The 24,708-nt window shown below is 52.4% G+C and overlaps 3 protein-coding genes across 3 annotated transcripts in view; all 3 read left to right on the top strand.

The window, feature by feature from the left end:
* Window positions 1-24,708, top strand: part of TBC1D24 (TBC1 domain family member 24) — a 525,632-nt gene that overhangs the window by 311,199 nt on the left and 189,725 nt on the right. The gene's annotated exons all lie outside the window — the stretch shown is intronic.
* LOC144950517 (uncharacterized) overlaps window positions 1,230-24,708 on the top strand; it is a 24,680-nt gene continuing 1,201 nt past the window's right edge. The window contains exons 1-5 of the mRNA XM_078880655.1: window positions 1,230-1,344; window positions 7,160-7,276; window positions 14,590-14,803; window positions 15,796-16,073; window positions 24,388-24,562. Coding sequence (XP_078736781.1) covers window positions 14,632-14,803; window positions 15,796-16,073; window positions 24,388-24,562 — 625 coding nt within the window. The 5' untranslated portion in view covers window positions 1,230-1,344; window positions 7,160-7,276; window positions 14,590-14,631. The remainder of the gene's footprint in view (window positions 1,345-7,159; window positions 7,277-14,589; window positions 14,804-15,795; window positions 16,074-24,387; window positions 24,563-24,708) is intronic.
* Window positions 24,527-24,708, top strand: part of LOC144950599 (neuronal pentraxin-2-like) — a 20,718-nt gene continuing 20,536 nt past the window's right edge. Inside the window, exon 1 of the mRNA XM_078880753.1 lies at window positions 24,527-24,562. The gene's annotated coding sequence lies outside the window, so the exon portion shown is untranslated. The remainder of the gene's footprint in view (window positions 24,563-24,708) is intronic.

Raw genomic sequence — 24,708 nt, 5'->3', positions numbered from 1 at the left:
GCGCCACATTAAATACGCACTACAATGACAATAGTTTAAAGCGATTTGAAGCGTGTTTTATTTGGGGGGGGGGGCAGAGCTTTGTGACGTCATATTTGAGGGGGGTCTGACTTTGTGACGCCGTGTGACAAGGGGGGGGGTCAAAATCGCGTGACGTCATTTATGGACGGCCCCTAACGGTATCCACGACCACCCACCACCACCACCAATCATTCCCAACAACAACAACCGCCATTCGTCACTAAGTGGCAGTGACGTCACCACGGCGCTTGTGCCAGGCTAGGTGCACGTCGAGGCCACGTGAAGTGTCGAACGCCCGCTGGCAGGAGGTCACGGGGCAGACCCAGCAGGTGCCACGGGTCAACCGACTGAGATGACTGGCAGATGCACCACCTGTGCCCCCTACTGTGCCAGGCTAGGTGCAGGAGGTCACGGGGCAGACCCAGCAGGTGCCACGGGTCACCTGCCTGAGATGACTGGCAGATGCACCACCTGTGCCCCCTACTGTGCCAGGCTAGGTGCAGGAGGTCACGGGGCAGACCCAGCAGGTGCCACGGGTCACCTGCCTGAGATGCCTGGCTGATGCACCACCTGTGCCCCCTACTGTGCCAGGCTAGGTGCAGGAGGTCACGGGGCAGACCCAGCAGGTGCCACGGGTCACCTGCCTGAGATGACTGGCTGATGCACCACCTGTACCCCTACTGTGCCAATCATTCCCACAACCGCCGTCACCGCCAACTCTGATCACCTCTGGGCAGTGATCAACTCGGGGAGACAAAGGCGGTCGGGCGTGGTGCTGGCCACCCACTCCCTCGTGTGCCACGCCGGCCTTCACAGGTGCTGCTCGCTAGCAGCACTTGCCCCAAAGTCTATAAGGGAGATCTTTATCTTTGCGTGCGTGCGTGTGTCGCGTGGGTGTGTGTGCGTGTGTGCGTGTGTGTGGGTGCGTGTGTGTATGCGTGTATGTGCGTGTGTGTGCGTGTGTGTGCGTGCGTGCGTGTGCGTGTGTGTGCGTGTGTGTGTGTGCGTGTGTGTGCGTGTGTGTGTGTGCGTGTGTGTGCGTGTGTGTGTGCGTGTGTGTGCGTGTGTGTGTGCGTGTGTGTGTGCGTGCGTGCGTGTGTGTGTGCGTGCGTGTGTGCGTGTGTGTGTGCGCGTGTGTGCGTTGCCGATACTGGATCCGTTCCGCGAGTTCTAAGTGCACGTCCTGCTCATGCATCTTTCATCGCAGCTCCGCGCTGCACTTTGACAACTCGAGCACCGCCCGGCTCGGCCGCGGCTCCCGGTGGGAAGTTGCAGCCCGAACGATCTCGCTGTGAACACGGGGAGCCTCGCAAACCACCCTCGGTGAACACCAACCCTCACACCCACACTAACCCTCACCCCCACATCCACACTAAACCCCACCCACCCTCACCCCACACCCACACTAACCCCCAGCCACCCTCACCCCCACACCCACACTAACCCCCACCCACCCTCACCCCACACCCACACTAACCCCCACCCACCCTCACCCCACATCCACACTAACCCCCACCCACCCTCACCCCACACCCACACTAACCCCCACGCACCCTCACCCCCACACCCACACTAACCCCCACCCACCCTCACCCCACACCCACACTAACCCCCACCCACCCTCACCCCCACACCCACACTAACCCCCACCCACCCTCACCCCACACCCACACTAACCCCCACCCACCCTCACCCCCACATCCACACTAACCCCCACGCACCCTCACCCCCACACCCACACTAACCCCCACCCACCCTCACCCCACACCCACACTAACCCCCACCCACCCTCACCCCACATCCACACTAACCCCCACCCACCCTCACCCCCACACCCACACTAACCCCCACCCACCCTCACCCCACACCCACACTAACCCCCACCCACCCTCACCCCACACCCACACTAACCCTCACCCACCCTCACCCCCACATCCACACTAACCCCCACCCACCCTCACCCCACACCCACACTAACCCCCACCCACCCTCACCCCCACATCCACACTAACTCCCACCCACCCTCACCCCCACATCCACACTAACCCCCACCCACCCTCACCCCCACATCCACACTAACCCCCACCCACCCTCACCCCCACATCCACACTAACCCCCACCCACCCTCACCCCCACATCCATACTAACCCCCACCCACCCTCACCCCACACCCACACTAACCCCCACCCACCCTCACCCCACACCCACACTAACCCTCCCCCACCCTCACCCCCACATCCACACTAACCCCCACCCACCCTCACCCCACACTAACCCCCACCCACCCTCACCCCACATCCACACTAACCCTCACCCACCCTCACCCCCACACCCACACTAACCCCCACCCACCCTCACCCCACATCCACACTAACCCTCACCCACCCTCACCCCCACACCCACACTAACCCCCACCCACCCTCACCCCACACTAACCCCCACCCACCCTCACCCCACATCCACACTAACCCTCACCCACCCTCACCCCCACACCCACACTAACCCCCACCCACCCTCACCCCCACACCCACACTAACCCCACCCACCCACCCTCACCCCACATCCACACTAACCCCCACCCACCCTCACCCCCACACCCACACTAACCCCCACCCACCCTCACCCCACACCCACACTAACCCCCACCCACCCTCACCCCCACATCCACACTAACCCCCACCCACCCTCACCCCCACATCCACACTAACCCCTACCCACCCTCACCCCACACCCACACTAACCCCACCCACCCTCACCCCCACACCCACACTAACCCCCACCCACTCTCACCCCCACACCCACACTAACCCCCACCCACCCTCACCCCACACCCACACTAACCCCCACCCACTCTCACCCCCACATCCACACTAACCCCCACCCACCCTCACCCCACACCCACACTAACCCCCACCCACTCTCACCCCACACCCACACTAACCCCCACCCACCCTCACCCCACACCCACACTAACCCTCACCCACCCTCACCCCCACACCCACACTAACCCCCACCCAGCTTCACCCCCACACCCACACTAACCCCCACCCACCCTCACCCCCACATCCACACTAACCCCCACCCACCCCCACACCCACACTAACCCCCACCCACCCTCACCCCCACATCCACACTAACCCCCACCCACCCTCACCCCCACATCCACACTAACCCCTACCCACCCTCACCCCACACCCACACTAACCCCACCCACCCTCACCCCCACACCCACACTAACCCCCACCCACTCTCACCCCACACCCACACTAACCCCCACCCACCCTCACCCCCACATCCACACTAACTCCCACCCACCCTCACCCCACACCCACACTAACCCCCACCCACCCTCACCCCCACATCCACACTAACCCCTACCCACCCTCACCCCACACCCACACTAACCCCACCCACCCTCACCCCCACACCCACACTAACCCCCACCCACCCTCACCCCCACATCCACACTAACCCCTACCCACCCTCACCCCACACCCACACTAACCCCACCCACCCTCACCCCCACATCCACACTAACCCCCACCCACCCTCACCCCCACATCCACAATAACCCCTACCCACCCTCACCCCACACCCACACTAACCCCACCCACCCTCACCCCCACATCCACACTAACCCCCACCCACCCTCACCCCCACATCCACACTAACCCCCACCCACCCTCACCCCACACCCACACTAACCCCCACCCATCCTCACCCCCACATCCACACTAACCCCCACCCACCCTCACCCCACACCCACACTAACCCCCACCCACCCTCACCCCCACATCCACACTAACCCCCCACCCACTCTCACCCCCACATCCACACTAACCCCCACCCACCCTCACCCCACACCCACACTAACCCCCACCCACCCTCACCCCACACCCACACTAAACCCCACCCAGCTTCACCCCCACACCCACACTAACCCCACAAACCCTCACCCCACATCCACACTAACCCCCACCCAGCTTCACCCCCACACCCACACTAACCCCACAAACCCTCACCCCACATCCACACTAACCCCCACCCACCCTCACCCCCACACCCACACTAACCCCCACCCACCCTCACCCCCACATCCACACTAACCCCCACCCACCCTCACCCCACACCCACACTAACCCCACAAACCCTCACCCCACATCCACACTAACCCCCACCCACCCTCACCCCCACATCCACACTAACCCCCACCCACCCTCACCCCACACCCACACTAAACCCCACCCACCCTCACCCCACATCCACACTAACCCCCACCCACCCTCACCCCACACTAACCCCACAAACCCTCACCCCACATCCACACTAACCCCCACCCAGCTTCACCCCCACACCCACACTAACCCCCACCCACCCTCACCCCACATCCACACTAACCCCCACCCACCCTCACCCCCACATCCACACTAACCCCCACCCAGCTTCACCCCGACATCCACACTAACCCCACCCACCCTCACCCCACATCCACACTAACCCCCACCCACCCTCACCCCCACATCCACACTAACCCCCACCCACCCTCACCCCCACATCCACACTAACCCCCACCCAGCTTCACCCCGACATCCACACTAACCCCCACCCACTCTCACCCCGACACCCACACTAACCCCCACCCACCCTCACCCCCACACCCACACTAACCCCCACCCACCCTCACCCCGACACCCACACTAACCCCCACCCACCCTCACCCCGACACCCACACTAACCCCCACCCACCCTCACCCCGACATCCACACGAACGAGCGAGTAGTTCACGCCGTCCCTCTCTCTGGGGGGGGGGGGGGGGGGTTGGTGAAATCTCGACAACGTTTCTAGGGGGGGGGGGTCCTACGATGAATAGAATCGCCGCCGTCAAAGGAACGTGGAATTTCCACCGCTGGATCAGTCAGCATAGGGCTATAGGCGGATCAGCACCAATGCATCAATGTTCATTTGGGCATCAGGCAATTACTGTCACCCATAACTCACTCAATCCGTGTATATTTTACTTGCCAATATCGCCCTTACTAAAGTGGTGCATCGGTGCACATTACATCCATAACACAGCGGGGGTTTTTTGCGGTCAGACCGCGTAAATAATAAGTGTTGTGTCATTAAACCCTGCCACCACCCGACACAGCCAATTAGTAAGGTTTGTCACGTGATGCTCGTTGTAATTGAAGGCGAAACGTCGTACTCAGAGTGTAAGTGTTGTGGCTTTGCTCTCCAACACACTCGTGTGCTGTACTAGTATACTACACTATACACTACACTACTATACACTACACTACACACTACACTACTATACACTACACTATACGCTACTATACACTACACTATACACTACTATACACTACACTACACACTACACTACTATACACTACACTATACACTGCTATACACTACACTATACACTACTATACACTATACTACACACTACACTACTATACACTACACTACTATACACTACACTATACACTACTATACACTACACTATACACTACACTATACACTACCCTATACACTACACTACTATACACTACACTACTATACACTACACCACTATACACTACACCACTATACACTACTATACACTACACTACTACACACTACACTACTACACACTACACTACTATACACTACACCACTATACACTACACCACTATACACGATACACTACACTATACACTACTATACACTACACTACACACTACACTACTATACATTACACTACTATACACTACACTAAACACTGCACTACTATACACTACACTACTATACACTACACTACTATACACTACTATACACTACACTACTATACACTACACTATACACTACACTACTATACACTCCACTATATACCACACTATAGGGGCCGTCCATAAATGACGTCACACACTTAGGGGGTGGGGTCAGACATTTGTGACGATGTGTGACGAGGGGGGGGGGGTTGTTTAAGAAATGTGACGTCACATCAAAATGCGCAACTTTAAATGAATATAGTCAACACGTTCTACTTAATTAAATAGACTTTTTAATAAATGTTTTCTCCTACAACATCAGAGTGCAGCGCCACATTAAATACACACTACAATGACAATAGTTTAAAGAGATTTGAAGCATGTTTTATTTGGGGGGGGGGCAGAGCTTTGTGACGTCATATTTGAGGGGGGGGGGGTCTGACTTTTTGTGACGCCGTGTGACGAGGGGGGGGGGGTTAAAAATCGTTCAAAAACGTGTGACGTCATTTATGGACGGCCCCATACACTCGCGCTGGACTAGTAAGGTTTTGTTCACGTGACAGACCTTACTAGTTGGCTGTGTCGGGTGGTGGCGGGGTTTAACGACACAACATTTATATTTCCACGCGAGCTACCCCCCCTCACCCTGCACCCTCCAAAAAAAAACCGTGGAGTTCATTCGCCGTCGAGTTGAGAAGCTTCCGCGGATGTTTTTTTTTGGTTTAAATATCCACGGGGTCAACGCGAGTCCGTCGCGAGCGTGTCCTGGTGGGTGCGATCTTGAAGGCGCCACGTGTCTTCTTCTTATCAAAGTCGTAATTATAATAATTATAATATTTATAATATATAATTATAATAGATTGGGACACACACACACACACCCCCCCCCCCAATATTCAAATATGCTATAAATTGTCTGTTTATATGATTGTGGTTATGGTTGTACTTTAATAATTCCTAATCTTTGCCATTACATACAATGAAACAAGAAAAGGAAAACAACACAGAGCCATGTAATACAATAACACTATTAGACATTATTGTAAATTAAAGTCTATTCCATGTGTTCGTGAATTTTGTAATAATTTAGGCAGGAAATGTCAGGAAATTCTTTTCAAATTTAGATTTTTTTGGGGGGGGGGACCCCTGTATGATTTGGTCCCCCCCCCCAATGTTGACTCCATGGCTACGGCCTTGCTTCTTGTTATTATTTGTAAAAGTTGTGAATTATTGAAACGCCTTTCGTGAATTTTTTATGAGATTCGCGGGCGGGATATCGCGTTGCCGTGGCTGGGCTGGGGGATGATACCGAGGGCTGGAACTGGGTAACCCCCCACCCCACCCCATCCTCTCGTGTCCCACCAACCCCCTCTGGGGGCCGTCGTGAGACGCGCCGTGACAGCTCCAATGCACGACCCCGGCATCGACGGCGGCTTCTCCGGGATCTGAAGTCGATTTAAGGCGCAAAGCCCCCCCCCACCCCCGTTTGATTCGCTTCAACGCAGGCAAGTCCACTGGACACACACACTCACACTACACACACACATTACACACACTACACACACTACACACACACATTACACACACACACTATACACACCACACACACACTACACACACTACACACACACTCACTACACACACACACTATACACACTACACACACACACTATACACACCACACACACACTACATACACACACACACTACACACACACTACACACACTACACACACACATTACACACACTACACACACTACACACACACATTACACACACACACTATACACACCACACACACACTACACACACTACACACACACTCACTACACACACACACACTACACACACACACTACACACACTACACACACTACACACACACACTACACACCCACTACACACACACTCACTACACACACACTACACACACACTACACACACTCACACACACTACATACACACACTACACACTACACACGCACACACTACACACACACACTACACACACACTAGACACACACTACACACATACACTACACACACACTACACACACACTACACACACACACTATACACACACACTACACACTCACACAAACTACACACACTATACACACACACACTACACACACACTACACTACACACACACTACACACACTACACACTACATACACACACTATACACACTACCACACTACACTCCACACACTACACACACACTACACACACACACTATACACACTACACACACCACACACACTACACACACACTCACACACTACACACACACTACACACACTACACACATACACTACACACACACTACACACACACACTACACACACTACACACACTCACACTACACACATACACTAAACACACTACACACACTACACACACTACACACACAACACACACACTACACACACACTACACACACTACACACACTCATTCATCACACACACTACACACTATACACACACACTGCACACACTACACATACACACAATACACACACACACACACACTACACACACCACACACACTACACACACTATACACACACACTACTGTGGTGTGTGTGTAATGTGTGTGTAGTGTGTGTAGTGTGTGTAGTGCGTGTGTGTGTGTATAGTGTGTGTGTGTAGTGTGTGTGTGTATTGTGTGTGTGTAGTGTGTGTGTAGTGTGTGTTTGTAGTGTGTGTAGTGTGTGTAGTGTGTGTGTAGTGTAGTGTGTGTAGTGTGTGTATTGTGTGTGTGTAGTTTGTGTAGTGTGTAGTGTGTGCGTAGTGTGTGTAGTGTGTGTGTAGTGTGTGTAGTGTGTGTATTGTGTAGTTTGTGTAGTGTGTAGTGTGTGCGTAGTGTGTGTAGTGTGTGTGTAGTGTGTGTAGTGTGTGTGTAGTGTGTGTGTAGTGTGTGTAGTGTGTGTGTAGTGTAGTGTGTGTAGTGTGTGTGTGTAGTATGTGTGTAGTATGTGTGTAGTGTGTGTAGTGTGTGTAGTGTGTGTAGTGTGTGTGTAGTGTGTGTAGTGTGTGTGTAATGTGTGTATGTAGTATGTGTGTGTAGTGTGTGCGTGTAGTGTGTGTGTAGTATGTGTAGTGTGTGTGTAGTGTGTGTGTAGTGTGTGTGTAATGTGTGTATGTAGTATGTGTATGTAGTGTGTGCGTGTAGTGTGTGTGTAGTATGTGTAGTGTGTGTGTAGTGTGTGTGTAGTGTGTGTGTAGTGTGTGTGTAGTGTGTGTGTAGTGTGTGTGTAGTGTGTGTGTGTAGTTTGTGTAGTGTAGTTTGTGTAGTGTAGTGTGTGTAGCGTGTGTGTGTAGTGTGTGTAGTGTGTGTGTAGTGTGTGTGTGTAGTTTGTGTAGTGTAGTTTGTGTAGTGTAGTGTGTGTAGCGTGTGTGTAGTGTGTGTGTAGTGTGTGTAGTGTGTTGGAAAAATAGGAAAAATATTGGAAGAAGTCACCCCCTGTGAGTGGCTGGCTGAGGTGCCATCTGTTGAGGAAGTACTGAAGGCGATCCGGAGTCTTAGACCAGGAAAGGCACCGGGCAGAGATGATCTTCCAAGCGAAATGCTGAGGGAGGGTGGCGTTTGTGTACAGACTCCCCTACATGACATCATAACAACAGTCTAGACCACTGGACGGGTTCCGCAGGATTGGAAGAATGCCCTGGTGGCCACCCTCTTTAAGAAGGGGGACCGCACAGACTGTAACAACTACAGGGGCATCTCACTGCTCAGTGTGCCGGGAAAGGTCCTGGCAAGGATTATTCAACATCGTCTTGCTAGGCACGCTGAGGAGAGGCTTGTGGAGCCCCAATGCGTTTTCAGGAAAGGGCAGTCCTGCACAGATGCTGTTTTTTCTGTCCGTCTGCTACAACAGAGGTGTAGGGAATTCCAACAAGACCTACATCTCTGCTTTATTGACCTGGTCAAAGCCTATGATACCATTAGTAGGCCTGGGCTCTGGATTGTGCTTCGTGCTTTCGGAGTCCCTGACACTCTGCTCACGATCATTAAGGACCTTCATGATGGTGAGCGGGCCCGGGTAAAACTACGTGGCCGGGAGTCGGAGCCATTCCCTGTACACCTTGGGGTGCGACAGGGGTGTCCTCTGACTCCCATATTATTTAACATCCATTTCGACCACGTAGTTCGTGAAGCATTTGATGGCTGTACCGGAGGAATTTCCATTTGGTACAGATACAATGGGAGGCTTATCGATGCCCGGGTGCGGTCAAGGGATGGCTCCCTATTGCTCAACCACGTTATGTATGCCGATGATCTGGTAATTGCTGCTCACTCAGAGGAGGAGTTGGAGGCGCTGCTGCTGAACCTGGGGCCTTACCATCAGCCCCACCTAAACTTAGCACCTGCCTGGGTATTTTGTACTATCCGACACTCCACCCCCACAACTCCCAATTGGTGATGGGGCAGTTGTGGAGAGAGTAAAGAGTTTCCCATACCTGGGCAGTGTGCTCATGACCGGCTCCTGTTTGACAGCAGAATTCTCACTCCGAATCAGTCGAGCGGCAATATCTTTTCATCGGTTGCGTAACGCTGTGTGGAAGCTACCTGGTCTGTCGCTCCGCACGAAGCTTCAGGTCTTCTCGGCCACAGTCATTCCCTCCCTTCTCTACGTTTGCGAAACGTGGACCCCCCTAATGGAGCATCTTCGCCGGTTAGAAACATTTAGGCTGGCCTGCCTACAATCCATCCTGGGTCTAGCCAGGCTGGATTGTGTGAGGAGCTCACAATCCTCGAAAGATCTGGACAAAGTCCCATCGGTGAGCTCCACCGGCAGGCAAGGCTGCGTTGGCTGGGTCATGTAGCTCGCATGCCCAGCCACCGCATGCCTAAACAGCTTTTGTTCGGCCGGATCGAGGGGGCTAAACGGGCGCGGCACGGGCTAGAGAAGAGATGGAGTGATGTGGTACAGGAGGACGTGGAGCTGAGTGGACTTGCCGATGACTGGTACCAGCGGTGTCAAGGACGGCCTCTTTGGAGGAGGCTCGTGAAGGACGCTACTGGGCAGTTGGAGGCAGTAGCCCTCCAACAACAACGGAGGGCGGAGGAGCGACACTCACAACAACGAGCGGAGCGCCGTGTGGCTAAAGCACAGCAAGTTGGCACAGTAGGGGGCAAAGGTGGTGCATCAGACAGCCATCTCAGTCAGTCGACCCGTGGCACCTGCCCTGTGACCTCCTGCCAGTGAGATTTCGACACTTCACGTGGCCTCAGCGTGCACATAGCCTGGCACAAGCGTCGTGGTGGTTGTTGTTGTTGTGTGTAGCGTGTGCGTGTTAAACCAGCGCGCTGCGCTGCACTACAAACCCGGCGACCCGAGTTCGATTCCCGGTCGTGGGCCTCCCCTAGGTCGACTCAGCCTCAAAATGAGTACCCGGCGCGGTGTGTAGTAAACATCGCGGCTGGGGGAGACAAAGGTGGCCGGGCGTGGCGCTGGCCACCCACCCCCTCGTGTGTGCGACAGGTGCTGCTGCGACTCGCCAACAGCACTTGCCCCTACAGCCTGGCACAGCCAGGAGCCAGCCAGCAGCAATGTTCAGTGCGCTCGGTGATCTTCTCGCGGTGGTGCCGCCGTCGGGGTTGAAGAGGGAGGCTGGGGAAAGAAAGAAAGAGAAGAGAACACGATGGCGTTTTGGTTTTGTGGTTTTTTGCGTGAAAATGTGCAAGCAGTCGGACAATGCGTTCAGGCGTGGAGGTGGAAGAGAAAAATCCGCAGATTTGTTTTTTTGTGGATGGGATAAACCACAACGACCACAACAACAACAACAACAACCACAACAACAACAACAACATAGAGACAACAGAGAGTCGAGGAAGGTCCTGGGGGGCGGGGGGGGGATGTCAGATTCGATCTCGCGAATTTGGGGGAAATTTGTGAGAGCGGCGAGAAATGAATAAATAAGTAAAAAGATCGTCCCTGTTAAAGATATCGGACATCGATAATGACGATGGTGGTGGTGGTGTCAATTACGAAGATCGTGATAATGATGGTGATGGGTTAGTTCGCGTAAATATAAATGTGTCATTAAATCCGCCACCATCCGGCACAGCCAATCAGTGAGGGGTTTGTCACGTAAACAACACGTGGCCAATTAGTTACAATTATAGTGTAGTGTATAGTGTAGTGTATAGTGTAGTGTGTAGTGTAGTGTATAGTGTCGTGTATAGTGTAGTGTATAGTGTAGTGTATAGTGTCGTGTATAGTGTAGTGTATAGTGTAGTGTATAGTGTAGTGTGTAGTATAGTGTATAGTGTAGTGTATAGTGTAGTGTGTAGTGTATCGTGTAGTGTATAGTGTAGGGTGTAGTGTAATGTATAGTGTAGTGTATAGTGTATAGTATAGTGTAGTGTATAGTGTAGTGTATAGTGTAGTGTATAGTAGTGTATAGTGTAGTGTATAGTAGTGTAGTGTATAGTGTAGTGTATAGGGTAGTGTATAGTGGTGTAGTGTATAGTAGTGTAGTGTATAGTAGTGTAGTGTATAGTAGTGTATAGTGTAGTGTAGTGTGTAGTGTAGTGTATAGTGTAGTGTATAGTGTAGTGTATAGTAGTGTAGTGTGTAGTGTATAGTGTAGTGTATAGTGTATAGTGTAGTGTATAGTGTAGTGTATAGTAGTGTATTGTGTAGTGTAGTGTATTGTGTAGTGTATAGTGTAGTGTGTAGTGTATAGTGGAGTGTATAGCAGTGTATAGTGTAGTGTATAGTGTAGTGTATAGTGTAGTGTAGTGTATAGTAGTGTATAGTGTAGTGTATAGTAGTGAATAGTGTAGTGTGTAGTGTATAGTGTAGTGTATAGTGTAGTGTATAGTGTAGTGTATAGTGTAGTGTATAATATAATGTACAGTGTAGTGTATAGTGTGTAGTGTAGTGCATAGTGTAGTGTATAGTAGTGTAGTGTATCGTGTAGTGTATAGTGTAGTGTATAGTGTAGTGTATAGTGTAGTGTATTGTAGTGTATAGTGTAGTGCATAGTAGTGTATAGTGTAGTGTATCGTGTAGTGTATCGTGTGTAGTGTATCGTGTGTAGTGTGTAGTGTCGTGTAGTGTGTAGTGTAGTGTGTAGTGTAGTGTACAGTGTAGTATATTAGTACGACGTTTCGCCAGTAATTCCACATAGCATCATCAGGCGACGATGTCACAGTCAGCTCTTCCCGTCGCAAGCCACTCGTGGTTCATCCCCTGCGTGTAACGCCTCGCCTCGTCTGCTTCACTTTATTGCTTCATTCGCGTAAAGTGGGTAGAGCAAGCCAGTGGCGCGGCCCCAGAGCCTCAGTGCCGATGTTCTTCTAAGAGCCGGGTCTGTCTGGCTGGGTGTCGTGACCCGTGCCTTGACCAGGGCCAGGTCAGATAGCCTCCCCTAGCACCCTTAGCGGAGGACCTGGGAGCAGAACAGTTAGGCAGATAGCCTAGGGGTGTATCCCAGTCCAGTACGGGTGAAGCGGCCGTTACCCCTTCCATTGTTACCCTGTGAGTTATAATAGTGTGCCTCGACTACACCGTCTGTGTCGCTTGTGAACCCACTACACTATTACTTGTGAACGGTAGTAGTGGTATCGTTATCGCTATCAGTAGGTCGGCACTCCTGGATTGGTTGCACGCGCTCCTGTGAAGACCCATTGGGAGTGTTGGGGGTTGATGCTCATTCATTGACAGCGTCTGAGACTAGGCTCTAAGGAAAGCTGTCTCGGGTGTGGACCAATCAACTTCAAGGACAGTGCACATACATTATCAGAGTTGTGTTCTTTTGTTTGTATTATGACTGCAGGTATTGCGGTCTATGCAAACATGACTCCTTAAAAAGGTGTCAGTTTTGTTGCCAGATAGAAGGGTAAAGAACCAATTATCATATTTTTACTGAAAAATGAGGTTCCCATAGTGTAGATGCTTGCCCCGAGCTCTCATACTCTGATGGTGCATTGTCTTTGAGTTGTGCGCCTTTTGGCGTCATCTGGTCCAACCCATATGAGACTAGGCTCTAAGGAAAGCTGTCTCGGGTGTGGACCAATCAACTTCAAGGACAGTGCATACATTATCAGAGTTATGTTCTTTTGTTTGTATTACGACTGCAGGTATTGTGGTCTATGCAAACATGACTCCTTAAAAAGGTGTCAGTTTTGTTGCCAGATAGAAGGGTAAAGAACCAATTATCATATTTTTACTGGCAAATGAGGTTCCCATAGAGCGTCTGAACACTCAACGGGGAATTTACAATTTGGAATTCGTGCGTTCGGGATGTCCAGTTGACAGTCTTCGCCGACGATAGATATTCTCGCATTTGCTGTTTTGTTTCACGATTACAAAATCAGCGGAGTGGATGTGATATTGGTAGGAACCTCCTGGTTACACCAGCCCACAGGGGATTATTGTGTGCGTCCGTCGTGCATCCAAAAATGGGAGGGGTGGGGCTGGGTGAGGGGTGGGAGGGGTGGGGCTGGGTGGGGAGGGGCTGGTCACCCCGTGGTGCCCTTATAAAACTCAACGTTTAACCTACTCACGCCGGCTTGTGCCCGCCCTCACAGTCGGCCATATTTGCGGAATACACCACGCCGCCGTTGTACCTGGCCATTGACCGAGCAACCCAACGTTCCTACCAGCTCCCTCCGCAGGACAAGGTGTTTTAAACCTTCACGCCAAGTCCATTGGCATTGCTATGGCAGAGTGACAGGCGAAGGCGCAGCCCTGCAACTGCTCGCTCGCGTCACTGCTGGTGGACGAGGTCTCCGCTGGAGAGGGAGCTCGAGAGAGAGAGGGTATGTTGGCCTCCTCTTTGACACAATCTCTGCGCTTGCAGAACGTCTGACGCGTCGGCACGTGGCAGGGAACGCAGCCGACGATGGGGGCCGCGGAGACCGCTGCCCGACCATCGTCACGGAGCAGCAACATCACCGCCGCCGCCGCCATCGTCACCGCCATCATCGCCGCCAGCGTCAGCGCCGTCAGTGTGAGCGCGCAGTTCTCTCAAGGAAACCTGCGTCTCGTCTGCGTCTCAGCAGAAGAAAATGAAGGTGATGGTGGTGGCGGCGGTGGTGGTGGTGGCGATGGTGGTGGTGGCGATGATGGTGGTGGCGATGGTGGTGGCGATGGTTACGGGGCTAACGATTCGCTGCGACAGTGCTGATCGACGTCGTGGCAGTGATGGGGGGGGGGGGGTTCTCCACTTGTCGCAGAAGTGTCGCGGTTCAATGGCGGTAGGCCGCCCTGGTTATTCGCGCGGTTTGTATTGCACCCCATCGTGTTACTTGGTGGCCGTTTGCTTCACGCGGGGGAGGAGGTCAAAGATCCCCACCGGCACGGGGGGGGGGGGGGGCGATGTGCGGTGGTGTGCCGACGTGTTAACCGCACCTGCCAGAGGGCTCGCGAGGGATTTGCACATCGCAGCGCGGGCGTCCGAGACGTCGCCAGGAATAGCCGCGCGCCGCTGTCGGAAGACGCGGCTTCCTGTGGCCGTCTGGAACGCTGCTTCCCATCCGATGTTAGGAAGCCGCTGGGAGCGATGGCGCTTTTAAATCATCGTTATCGTCTAGAGCGCCCTCTCTGGTATAGTGAAGTAGTGGAATGTACAGTCTAGTGTGTAGTGTAGAGTATAGTGTATAGTAGTGTAGTGTATAGTAGTGTAGTGTATAGTAGTGCCGTGTGTAGTAGTGTAGTGTATAGTGTAGTGTATAGTGCAGTGTATAGTAGTGTAGTGTATAGTAGTGTAGTGTATAGTAGTGTAGTGTATAGCAGTGTAGTGTATAGTGTAGTGTATAGTGTAGTGTATAGTGTAGTGTATAGCAGTGTAGTGTATAGTAGTGTAGTGTATAGCAGTGTAGTGTATAGTAGTGTAGTGTATATCTGATGTTAATATTGATGATGCTGATGTTACTAACAACCCCCACACGAATGGGCGCCCGATTCGGGCACCGAACCCGTGGGCCCCCCCACCCCCCCCCCCCCCCGCCCCCCCCCCCCTGGCCCCGATACGAACCGACGATTTCTAATTTCGATCTCCCGGCAGGCGCAGCGGCGGCGGCGCTCCCCTCCGCACGGAGCTGCTCCCCGGGCACCGGGACTCCCTCCAAAGTGCACGCGCAAGCCCAGGCGTCGAGGGACAACGCGCGGAGGCAGGAACAGGCCATCGTGGACCTGCAGAGCACCGTCAGGGAGCTCCTGGAGAAGCTGAGGAAGTGCGAAGAGAGGGGAGGAGGCGCTGGTGGCGGTGGCGGTGGTGCTGGGAGGATGGAGGGCGTGGACACCATGGACCGCAAGGTGAAGGACCTGGTGCGGAGGATGGAGGTGATGGCATCAGCAGCATCATCACGAATATTAACATCAGCATCATCATCATTAATATTAATATCAGTAGCATAATTTGAGCATCATCAGCATTATCATCATATGAGCATCATCAATATCATCATCAGCAGCAGCATCACCATATATCTCGGCCTCGCCATGCGCTGCGTTGCACCGCTAGTCGAGTAGATAACCTTGCGTTAAATAAACCCTCAGAGCCAGGATGAACGTCCAACTCCAATCGTCATTTATTGATTGTAACAAGGTAAAACTGGTGAGAAAACACAGATACAGCATCTGTTATAATCCGGAAACACCAACACAATGAACACCACAGCATCAGAACATTGTCTTAGATAACAATAGATCCTGGACGGACCAGGCCCCTACATTACCACTGAACAGCTAGACAAAAGCACAAGCCGGTGCGTTGCATACAGGCACATCGTGCATTCATCCCACTGCACCCCAAATGTACAGCATTACACTTAACACTAAACTGTGGATGAGATACTTCGTCATCTTTACTCTCAGGATCGCAACATAGGCACAAGTCTGACTCGACCTACTAAATCACAAGTAACATCCACAATAAGGAAAGTCGCAGGCTTCATTACTAACTAGGCCTCGTATTTACTACAACATCTTAACGGCACCATAAAGGCATTTACATCAATATAACGGTTATTCCAACATTACAACAGCATTGCCAATATTATAGAAATATACACAAACTTACAGACAATGCTTCTTAAGCTCCCACAATGGACAAGTGCGGCTGTGGTGTCACTGAGATGCGATGCGTGCCGCCATCTTGACTTATCTGTGTAATGGCCGACACCCGCGTGGTACAGTGGAAATCTAAAATCGTAACTTCCTGGTCACGTCACCAAAATTTGCATTAAAAAACAGGAACTTCCTGTGAACGTACGCTCCACATCTGCCGTGAGACAAGACACCATATCAGCATCATAAATCAATATCATCAACAGTATCATCATATCAGCATCATCAATTTGATCAGACTATGTAACACAATGTTTGTTCCTGGGTAGTAAGTGTTATTTCGTAATTGCTTATGTCTAAAAAGTACAGAAAGTGGCTATTGTTATTCCACACCAACTTTGCTTTTGTGACCAGGACAGTGATATTTTGAAATGTACCTGTTTTTCATGCATGAGAAAACGGGCCAAATTGTGTCTTTTCGTTCACATAAAGCCAGAAAAAACCAACATGAATAAAAATTTCCATGTGCAGTGGGTTCACAAGCGACAGAGACGGTGAAGTCGAGGCAGCACTATTTATTATAACTCAACAGGACAACACTGAGAAGGGGGGTAACGGCCCCTTCACCCGTACTACACTGGGATACACCCCTAGGCTCTCTGCCTAGCTATCTATGCTCCCGGGTCCTCCGCTAAGGGCGCTAGGGAAGGCTACCTGACCTGGCCCAGCCAAGGCACAGGTCACGACCACCAGCCACACAGACCCGGCCCTTAGAAGGACATCGGCTCTGAGGCTCTGGGGCCACACCGCTGGCTTGCTCTGCTCGACCCTGAGAAGGACTGCGGGTCAGAGGAGTCCCAGGGTCTATCTAGCCGGCCTTCAGTCTTCAACTGGGTCTTCGGACTTCGGCTCGCGAACACTGCCCCCAGACCTCTGGCTCCCCGTCTTTTATACCAACTCCCCACCGAGGGGCGGGGCTCCGAGGGATCACAGCAGCCCCCGCAGCCCCCACCCGTTGGGAGGGGCGTCGGGGATACAAAGTCCACAGCCCCCTTTGGGTAGGCCCAGGGCGCTAGCTGTAACCGACGTGTGTTTGTCCCGTAACACCCGAACGGCTGTAACAGATGTGTGTCTGTGCCGTAACACCACTACACATGTATTGATACTAAAGTAATGAAAAACATTACTACGAAGGATTTAGAAGTGAGTAGTTTGTCGAGATTGGGCCTCCCCACAGAGGACTCGGTCCGCTGTGGCCAGTCCCGCCTGCGGTAGTGAACCTTGAATCTTTGTGTGGCCAGCCCCGGCGCGCGTGTGAATTGTGCCGTGTGGGGTGTGTGTGTGTGGTGGGTGTGTGTGTAGTGTGTGTGTGTGGTGTGTGTGGTGTGTGTAGTGTGTGTGTGTAGTGTGTGTGTGTGGTGTGTAGTGTGTGTGTGGTGTGTGTGTGTGTAGTGTGTGGTGTGTGTAGTGTGTGTGTGTGTGGTGTGTGTGTGTCTGTGTGTGGAGTGTGTGGTGTGTGGTGTGTGGGTGTGTAGTGTGTGGTGTGTGTATGTGTTGTGTGTGGTGTGTGTGTTGTGTGTGGTGTGTGGGTGTGTAGTGTGTGGTGTGTGGTGTGTGTGTGTAGTGTGTGGTGTGTGTGGTGTGTGTGTAGTGTGTGTAGTGTGTGGTGTGGGTGTGTGGTGTGTGGTGTGTGTGGTGTGTATGTGGTGTGTGTGGTGTGTGTGGTGTGTGTGTGGTGTGTGTGTGGTGTGTGGTGTGTGTGGTGTGTGTGGTGTGTGTGTGGTGTGTGTGTGTAGTGTGTGTAGTGTGTGGTGTGTGTGTGTGGTGTGTGTGGTGTGTGTGGTTGTGTGTGTGGTGTGTGTGGTGTGTGTGTGTGGTGTGTGTGTAGTGTGTGTGGTGTGTGTGTAGTGTGTGTGGTGTGTGTAGTGTGCGTGTGGTGTGTGTGTGTCTGTGTGTGGAGTGTGTGGTGTGTGGTGTGTGGGTATGTAGTGTGTGGTGTGTGTATGTGTTGTGTGTGGTGTGTGTGTAGTGTGTGTGTTGTGTGTGGGTGTGTAGTGTGTGGTGTGTGTGTGGTGTGTGTGTGTGTAGTGTGTGGTGTGTGTGGTGTGTGTGTGGTGTGTGGGTGTGTAGTGTGTGGTGTGTGTATGTGTTGTGTGTGGTGTGTGTGTAGTGTGTGTGTTGTGTGTGGGTGTGTAGTGTGTGGTGTGTGTGGTGTAGTGTGTGGTGTGTGTGTGTGGTGTGTGTGTGAAGTGTGTGTGGTGTGTGGTGTGTGTGTGTGTAGTCTGTGGTGTGTGTGTGGTGTGTGTGTAGTGTGTGTGTTGTGTGTGGTGTGTGGGTGTGTAGTGTGTGGTGTGTGGTGTGTGTGGTGTGTGTGTGGTGTGTGTGGTGTGTGTGTGTGTAGTGTGTGGTGTGTGTGGTGTGTGTGTGGTGTGTGGGTGTGTAGTGTGTGGTGTGTGTATGTGTTGTGTGTGGTGTGTGTGTAGTGTGTGTTGTGTGTGGGTGTGTAGTGTGTGGTGTGTGTGGTGTAGTGTGTGGTGTGTGTGTGTGGTGTGTGTGTGTGGTGTGTGTGGTGTGTGTGGTGTGTGTGTGGTGTGTGTGTGGTGTGTGGTGTGTGTGGTGTGTGTGGTGTGTGTGTGGTGTGTGTGTGTAGTGTGTGGTGTGTGTGTGTGGTGTGTGTGGTGTGTGTGGTTGTGTGTGTGGTGTGTGTGGTGTGTGTGTGTGGTGTGTGTGGTGTGTGTGTGTGGTGTGTGTGTAGTGTGTGTGGTGTGTGTGTAGTGTGTGTGGTGTGTGTAGTGTGCGTGTGGTGTGTGTGTGTCTGTGTGTGGAGTGTGTGGTGTGTGGTGTGTGGGTATGTAGTGTGTGGTGTGTGTATGTGTTGTGTGTGGTGTGTGTGTAGTGTGTGTGTTGTGTGTGGGTGTGTAGTGTGTGGTGTGTGTGTGGTGTGTGTGTGTGTAGTGTGTGGTGTGTGTGGTGTGTGTGTGGTGTGTGGGTGTGTAGTGTGTGGTGTGTGTATGTGTTGTGTGTGGTGTGTGTGTAGTGTGTGTGTTGTGTGTGGGTGTGTAGTGTGTGGTGTGTGTGGTGTAGTGTGTGGTGTGTGTGTGTGGTGTGTGTGTGAAGTGTGTGTGGTGTGTGGTGTGTGTGTGTGTAGTCTGTGGTGTGTGTGTGGTGTGTGTGTAGTGTGTGTGTTGTGTGTGGTGTGTGGGTGTGTAGTGTGTGGTGTGTGGTGTGTGTGGTGTGTGTGTGGTGTGTGTGGTGTGTGTGTGTGTAGTGTGTGGTGTGTGTGGTGTGTGTGTGGTGTGTGGGTGTGTAGTGTGTGGTGTGTGTATGTGTTGTGTGTGGTGTGTGTGTAGTGTGTGTTGTGTGTGGGTGTGTAGTGTGTGGTGTGTGTGGTGTAGTGTGTGGTGTGTGTGTGTGGTGTGTGTGTGAAGTGTGTGTGGTGTGTGTGGTGTGTGTGTGTAGTGTGTGGTGTGTGGTGTGTGTGTGTGTGGTGTAGTGTGTGGTGTGTGGGTGTGTAGTGTGTGGTGTGTGTATGTGTTGTGTGTGTGGTGTGTGGTGTGTGTGTGTGTGTAGTGTGTGGTGTGTGTGTGGTGTGTGTGTAGTGTGTGTGTAGTGTGTGGTGTGTGTTGTGTGTGGGTGTGTAGTGTGTGGTGTGTGTATGTGTTGTGTGTGTGTTGTGTGTGTGTGGTGTGTGTGTGTGTGGTGTGTGTGTGTGGTGGGTGTGTGTGTGGTGTGTGTGGTGTGTGGTGTGTGTGTGTAGTGTGTGGTGTGTGTCGTGTGTATGTGTGGTGTGTGTGGTGTGTGTGGTGTGTGTGTGTGTGTGGTGTGTGTGGTGTGTGTGTGGTGTGTGTGTGGTGTGTGTATGTGTGGTGTGTAGTGTGTGTGTGTGTAGTGTGTGTGTAGTGTGTGTATGTGTGGTGTGTGTAGTGTGTGTGTGTAGTGTGTGTGTAGTGTGTGTGGTGTGTGTGTAGTGTGTGTGTTGTGTGTGGGTGTGTAGTGTGTGGTGTGTGTGTGGTGTGTGTGTGTGTAGTGTGTGGTGTGTGTGGTGTGTGTGTGGTGTGTGGGTGTGTAGTGTGTGGTGTGTGTATGTGTTGTGTGTGGTGTGTGTGTAGTGTGTGTGTTGTGTGTGGGTGTGTAGTGTGTGGTGTGTGTGGTGTAGTGTGTGGTGTGTGTGTGTGGTGTGTGTGTGAAGTGTGTGTGGTGTGTGGTGTGTGTGTGTGTAGTCTGTGGTGTGTGTGTGGTGTGTGTGTAGTGTGTGTGTTGTGTGTGGTGTGTGGGTGTGTAGTGTGTGGTGTGTGGTGTGTGTGGTGTGTGTGTGGTGTGTGTGGTGTGTGTGTGTGTAGTGTGTGGTGTGTGTGGTGTGTGTGTGGTGTGTGGGTGTGTAGTGTGTGGTGTGTGTATGTGTTGTGTGTGGTGTGTGTGTAGTGTGTGTTGTGTGTGGGTGTGTAGTGTGTGGTGTGTGTGGTGTAGTGTGTGGTGTGTGTGTGTGGTGTGTGTGTGTGGTGTGTGTGGTGTGTGTGGTGTGTGTGTGGTGTGTGTGTGGTGTGTGGTGTGTGTGGTGTGTGTGGTGTGTGTGTGGTGTGTGTGTGTAGTGTGTGGTGTGTGTGTGTGGTGTGTGTGGTGTGTGTGGTTGTGTGTGTGGTGTGTGTGGTGTGTGTGTGTGGTGTGTGTGGTGTGTGTGTGTGGTGTGTGTGTAGTGTGTGTGGTGTGTGTGTAGTGTGTGTGGTGTGTGTAGTGTGCGTGTGGTGTGTGTGTGTCTGTGTGTGGAGTGTGTGGTGTGTGGTGTGTGGGTATGTAGTGTGTGGTGTGTGTATGTGTTGTGTGTGGTGTGTGTGTAGTGTGTGTGTTGTGTGTGGGTGTGTAGTGTGTGGTGTGTGTGTGGTGTGTGTGTGTGTAGTGTGTGGTGTGTGTGGTGTGTGTGTGGTGTGTGGGTGTGTAGTGTGTGGTGTGTGTATGTGTTGTGTGTGGTGTGTGTGTAGTGTGTGTGTTGTGTGTGGGTGTGTAGTGTGTGGTGTGTGTGGTGTAGTGTGTGGTGTGTGTGTGTGGTGTGTGTGTGAAGTGTGTGTGGTGTGTGGTGTGTGTGTGTGTAGTCTGTGGTGTGTGTGTGGTGTGTGTGTAGTGTGTGTGTTGTGTGTGGTGTGTGGGTGTGTAGTGTGTGGTGTGTGGTGTGTGTGGTGTGTGTGTGGTGTGTGTGGTGTGTGTGTGTGTAGTGTGTGGTGTGTGTGGTGTGTGTGTGGTGTGTGGGTGTGTAGTGTGTGGTGTGTGTATGTGTTGTGTGTGGTGTGTGTGTAGTGTGTGTTGTGTGTGGGTGTGTAGTGTGTGGTGTGTGTGGTGTAGTGTGTGGTGTGTGTGTGTGGTGTGTGTGTGAAGTGTGTGTGGTGTGTGTGGTGTGTGTGTGTAGTGTGTGGTGTGTGGTGTGTGTGTGTGTGGTGTAGTGTGTGGTGTGTGGGTGTGTAGTGTGTGGTGTGTGTATGTGTTGTGTGTGTGGTGTGTGGTGTGTGTGTGTGTGTAGTGTGTGGTGTGTGTGTGGTGTGTGTGTAGTGTGTGTGTAGTGTGTGGTGTGTGTTGTGTGTGGTGTGTGGGTGTGTAGTGTGTGGTGTGTGTATGTGTTGTGTGTGTGTTGTGTGTGTGTGGTGTGTGTGTGTGTGGTGTGTGTGTGTGGTGGGTGTGTGTGTGGTGTGTGTGGTGTGTGGTGTGTGTGTGTAGTGTGTGGTGTGTGTCGTGTGTATGTGTGGTGTGTGTGGTGTGTGTGGTGTGTGTGTGTGTGTGGTGTGTGTGGTGTGTGTGTGGTGTGTGTGTGGTGTGTGTATGTGTGGTGTGTAGTGTGTGTGTGTGTAGTGTGTGTGTAGTGTGTGTATGTGTGGTGTGTGTAGTGTGTGTGTGTAGTGTGTGTGTAGTGTGTGTGGTGTGTGTGTGGTGTGTGTGTGTATGTGGTGTGTGTGGTGTGTGTGGTGTGTGTGTGGTGTGTGGTGTGTGTGGTGTGTGTGGTGTGTGTGTGGTGTGTGTGTGTAGTGTGTGTAGTGTGTGGTGTGTGTGTGTGGTGTGTGTGGTGTGTGTGGTTGTGTGTGTGGTGTGTGTGTGTGGTGTGTGTGGTGTGTGTGTGTGGTGTGTGTGTAGTGTGTGTGGTGTGTGTGTAGTGTGTGTGGTGTGTGTAGTGTGTGTGTGGTGTGTGTGTGTCTGCGTGTGGAGTGTGTGGTGTGTGGTGTGTGGGTATGTAGTGTGTGGTGTGTGTATGTGTTGTGTGTGGTGTGTGTGTAGTGTGTGTGTTGTGTGTGGGTGTGTAGTGTGTGGTGTGTGTGTGGTGTGTGTGTGTGTAGTGTGTGGTGTGTGTGGTGTGTGTGTGGTGTGTGGGTGTGTAGTGTGTGGTGTGTGTATGTGTTGTGTGTGGTGTGTGTGTAGTGTGTGTGTTGTGTGTGGGTGTGTAGTGTGTGGTGTGTGTGGTGTAGTGTGTGGTGTGTGTGTGTGGTGTGTGTGTGAAGTGTGTGTGGTGTGTGGTGTGTGTGTGTAGTCTGTGGTGTGTGTGTGGTGTGTGTGTAGTGTGTGTGTTGTGTGTGGTGTGTGGGTGTGTAGTGTGTGGTGTGTGGTGTGTGTGGTGTGTGTGTGGTGTGTGTGGTGTGTGTGTGTAGTGTGTGGTGTGTGTGGTGTGTGTGTGGTGTGTGGGTGTGTAGTGTGTGGTGTGTGTATGTGTTGTGTGTGGTGTGTGTGTAGTGTGTGTGTTGTGTGTGGGTGTGTAGTGTGTGGTGTGTGTGGTGTAGTGTGTGGTGTGTGTGTGTGGTGTGTGTGTGAAGTGTGTGTGGTGTGTGTGGTGTGTGTGTGTAGTGTGTGGTGTGTGGTGTGTGTGTGTGTGGTGTAGTGTGTGGTGTGTGGGTTTGTAGTGTGTGGTGTGTGTATGTGTTGTGTGTGTGGTGTGTGGTGTGTGTGTGTGTGTAGTGTGTGGTGTGTGTGTGGTGTGTGTGTAGTGTGTGTGTAGTGTGTGGTGTGTGTTGTGTGTGGTGTGTGGGTGTGTAGTGTGTGGTGTGTGTATGTGTTGTGTGTGTGTTGTGTGTGTGTGGTGTGTGTGTGTGTGGTGTGTGTGTGTGGTGGGTGTGTGTGTGGTGTGTGTGGTGTGTGTGTGTAGTGTGTGTGTGTGGTGTGTGTCGTGTGTATGTGTGGTGTGTGTGGTGTGTGTGGTGTGTGTGTGTGTGTGGTGTGTCTGTGGTGTGTGTGTGGTGTGTGTATGTGTGGTGTGTGTAGTGTGTGTGTGTGTAGTGTGTGTGTAGTGTGTGTGTGTGGTGTGTGTCGTGTGTATGTGTGGTGTGTGTGGTGTGTGTGGTGTGTGTGTGTGTGTGGTGTGTGTGGTGTGTGTGTGGTGTGTGTGTGGTGTGTGTATGTGTGGTGTGTGTAGTGTGTGTGTGTGTAGTGTGTGTGTAGTGTGTGTATGTGTCGTGTGTGTAGTGTGTGTGTGTAGTGTGTGTGTAGTGTGTGTGGTGTGTGTGTGGTGTGTGTGTGTGTGTAGTGTGTGTGTAGTGTGTGTGGTGTGTGTGTGTTGTGTGTGTGCCCACGACTGAGAATCAGCCATCGTGACTTCGCCAATCCGCTCTGTCTCCCGCAGAATGTTGGCACGTCCGACACGAGCTCCCGCTCGTCGCCATACGCAGAAGACAACGACGACGACGATGACGACGATGGCGGTGATGGCGGGCGTGATGGCGGCAATGGCGGCGACGACGACGCCGTGACGGACACTGCACTTGGCGGCAATTCCTTGGGGAAATTTTCGGACGAAAGTAAGATTCGGCAACTACCTCCCGGCAACACCGGCGATGGCGGTGATGATGATGGTGATGATGGTGATGATGATGGTGGCGATGGCGGTGGTCGTCGTCGTCGCTCTGACGCGTTCCTCGTGAGTCTGTGCGCACTGGCAAATCTC

Source organism: Lampetra fluviatilis, chromosome 58 (assembly GCF_964198595.1).
Source record: "Lampetra fluviatilis chromosome 58, kcLamFluv1.1, whole genome shotgun sequence".
NCBI classification, from domain to species: Eukaryota; Metazoa; Chordata; class Hyperoartia; order Petromyzontiformes; family Petromyzontidae; genus Lampetra; species Lampetra fluviatilis.
This window is presented reverse-complemented; position numbering and strand designations above follow the sequence as displayed.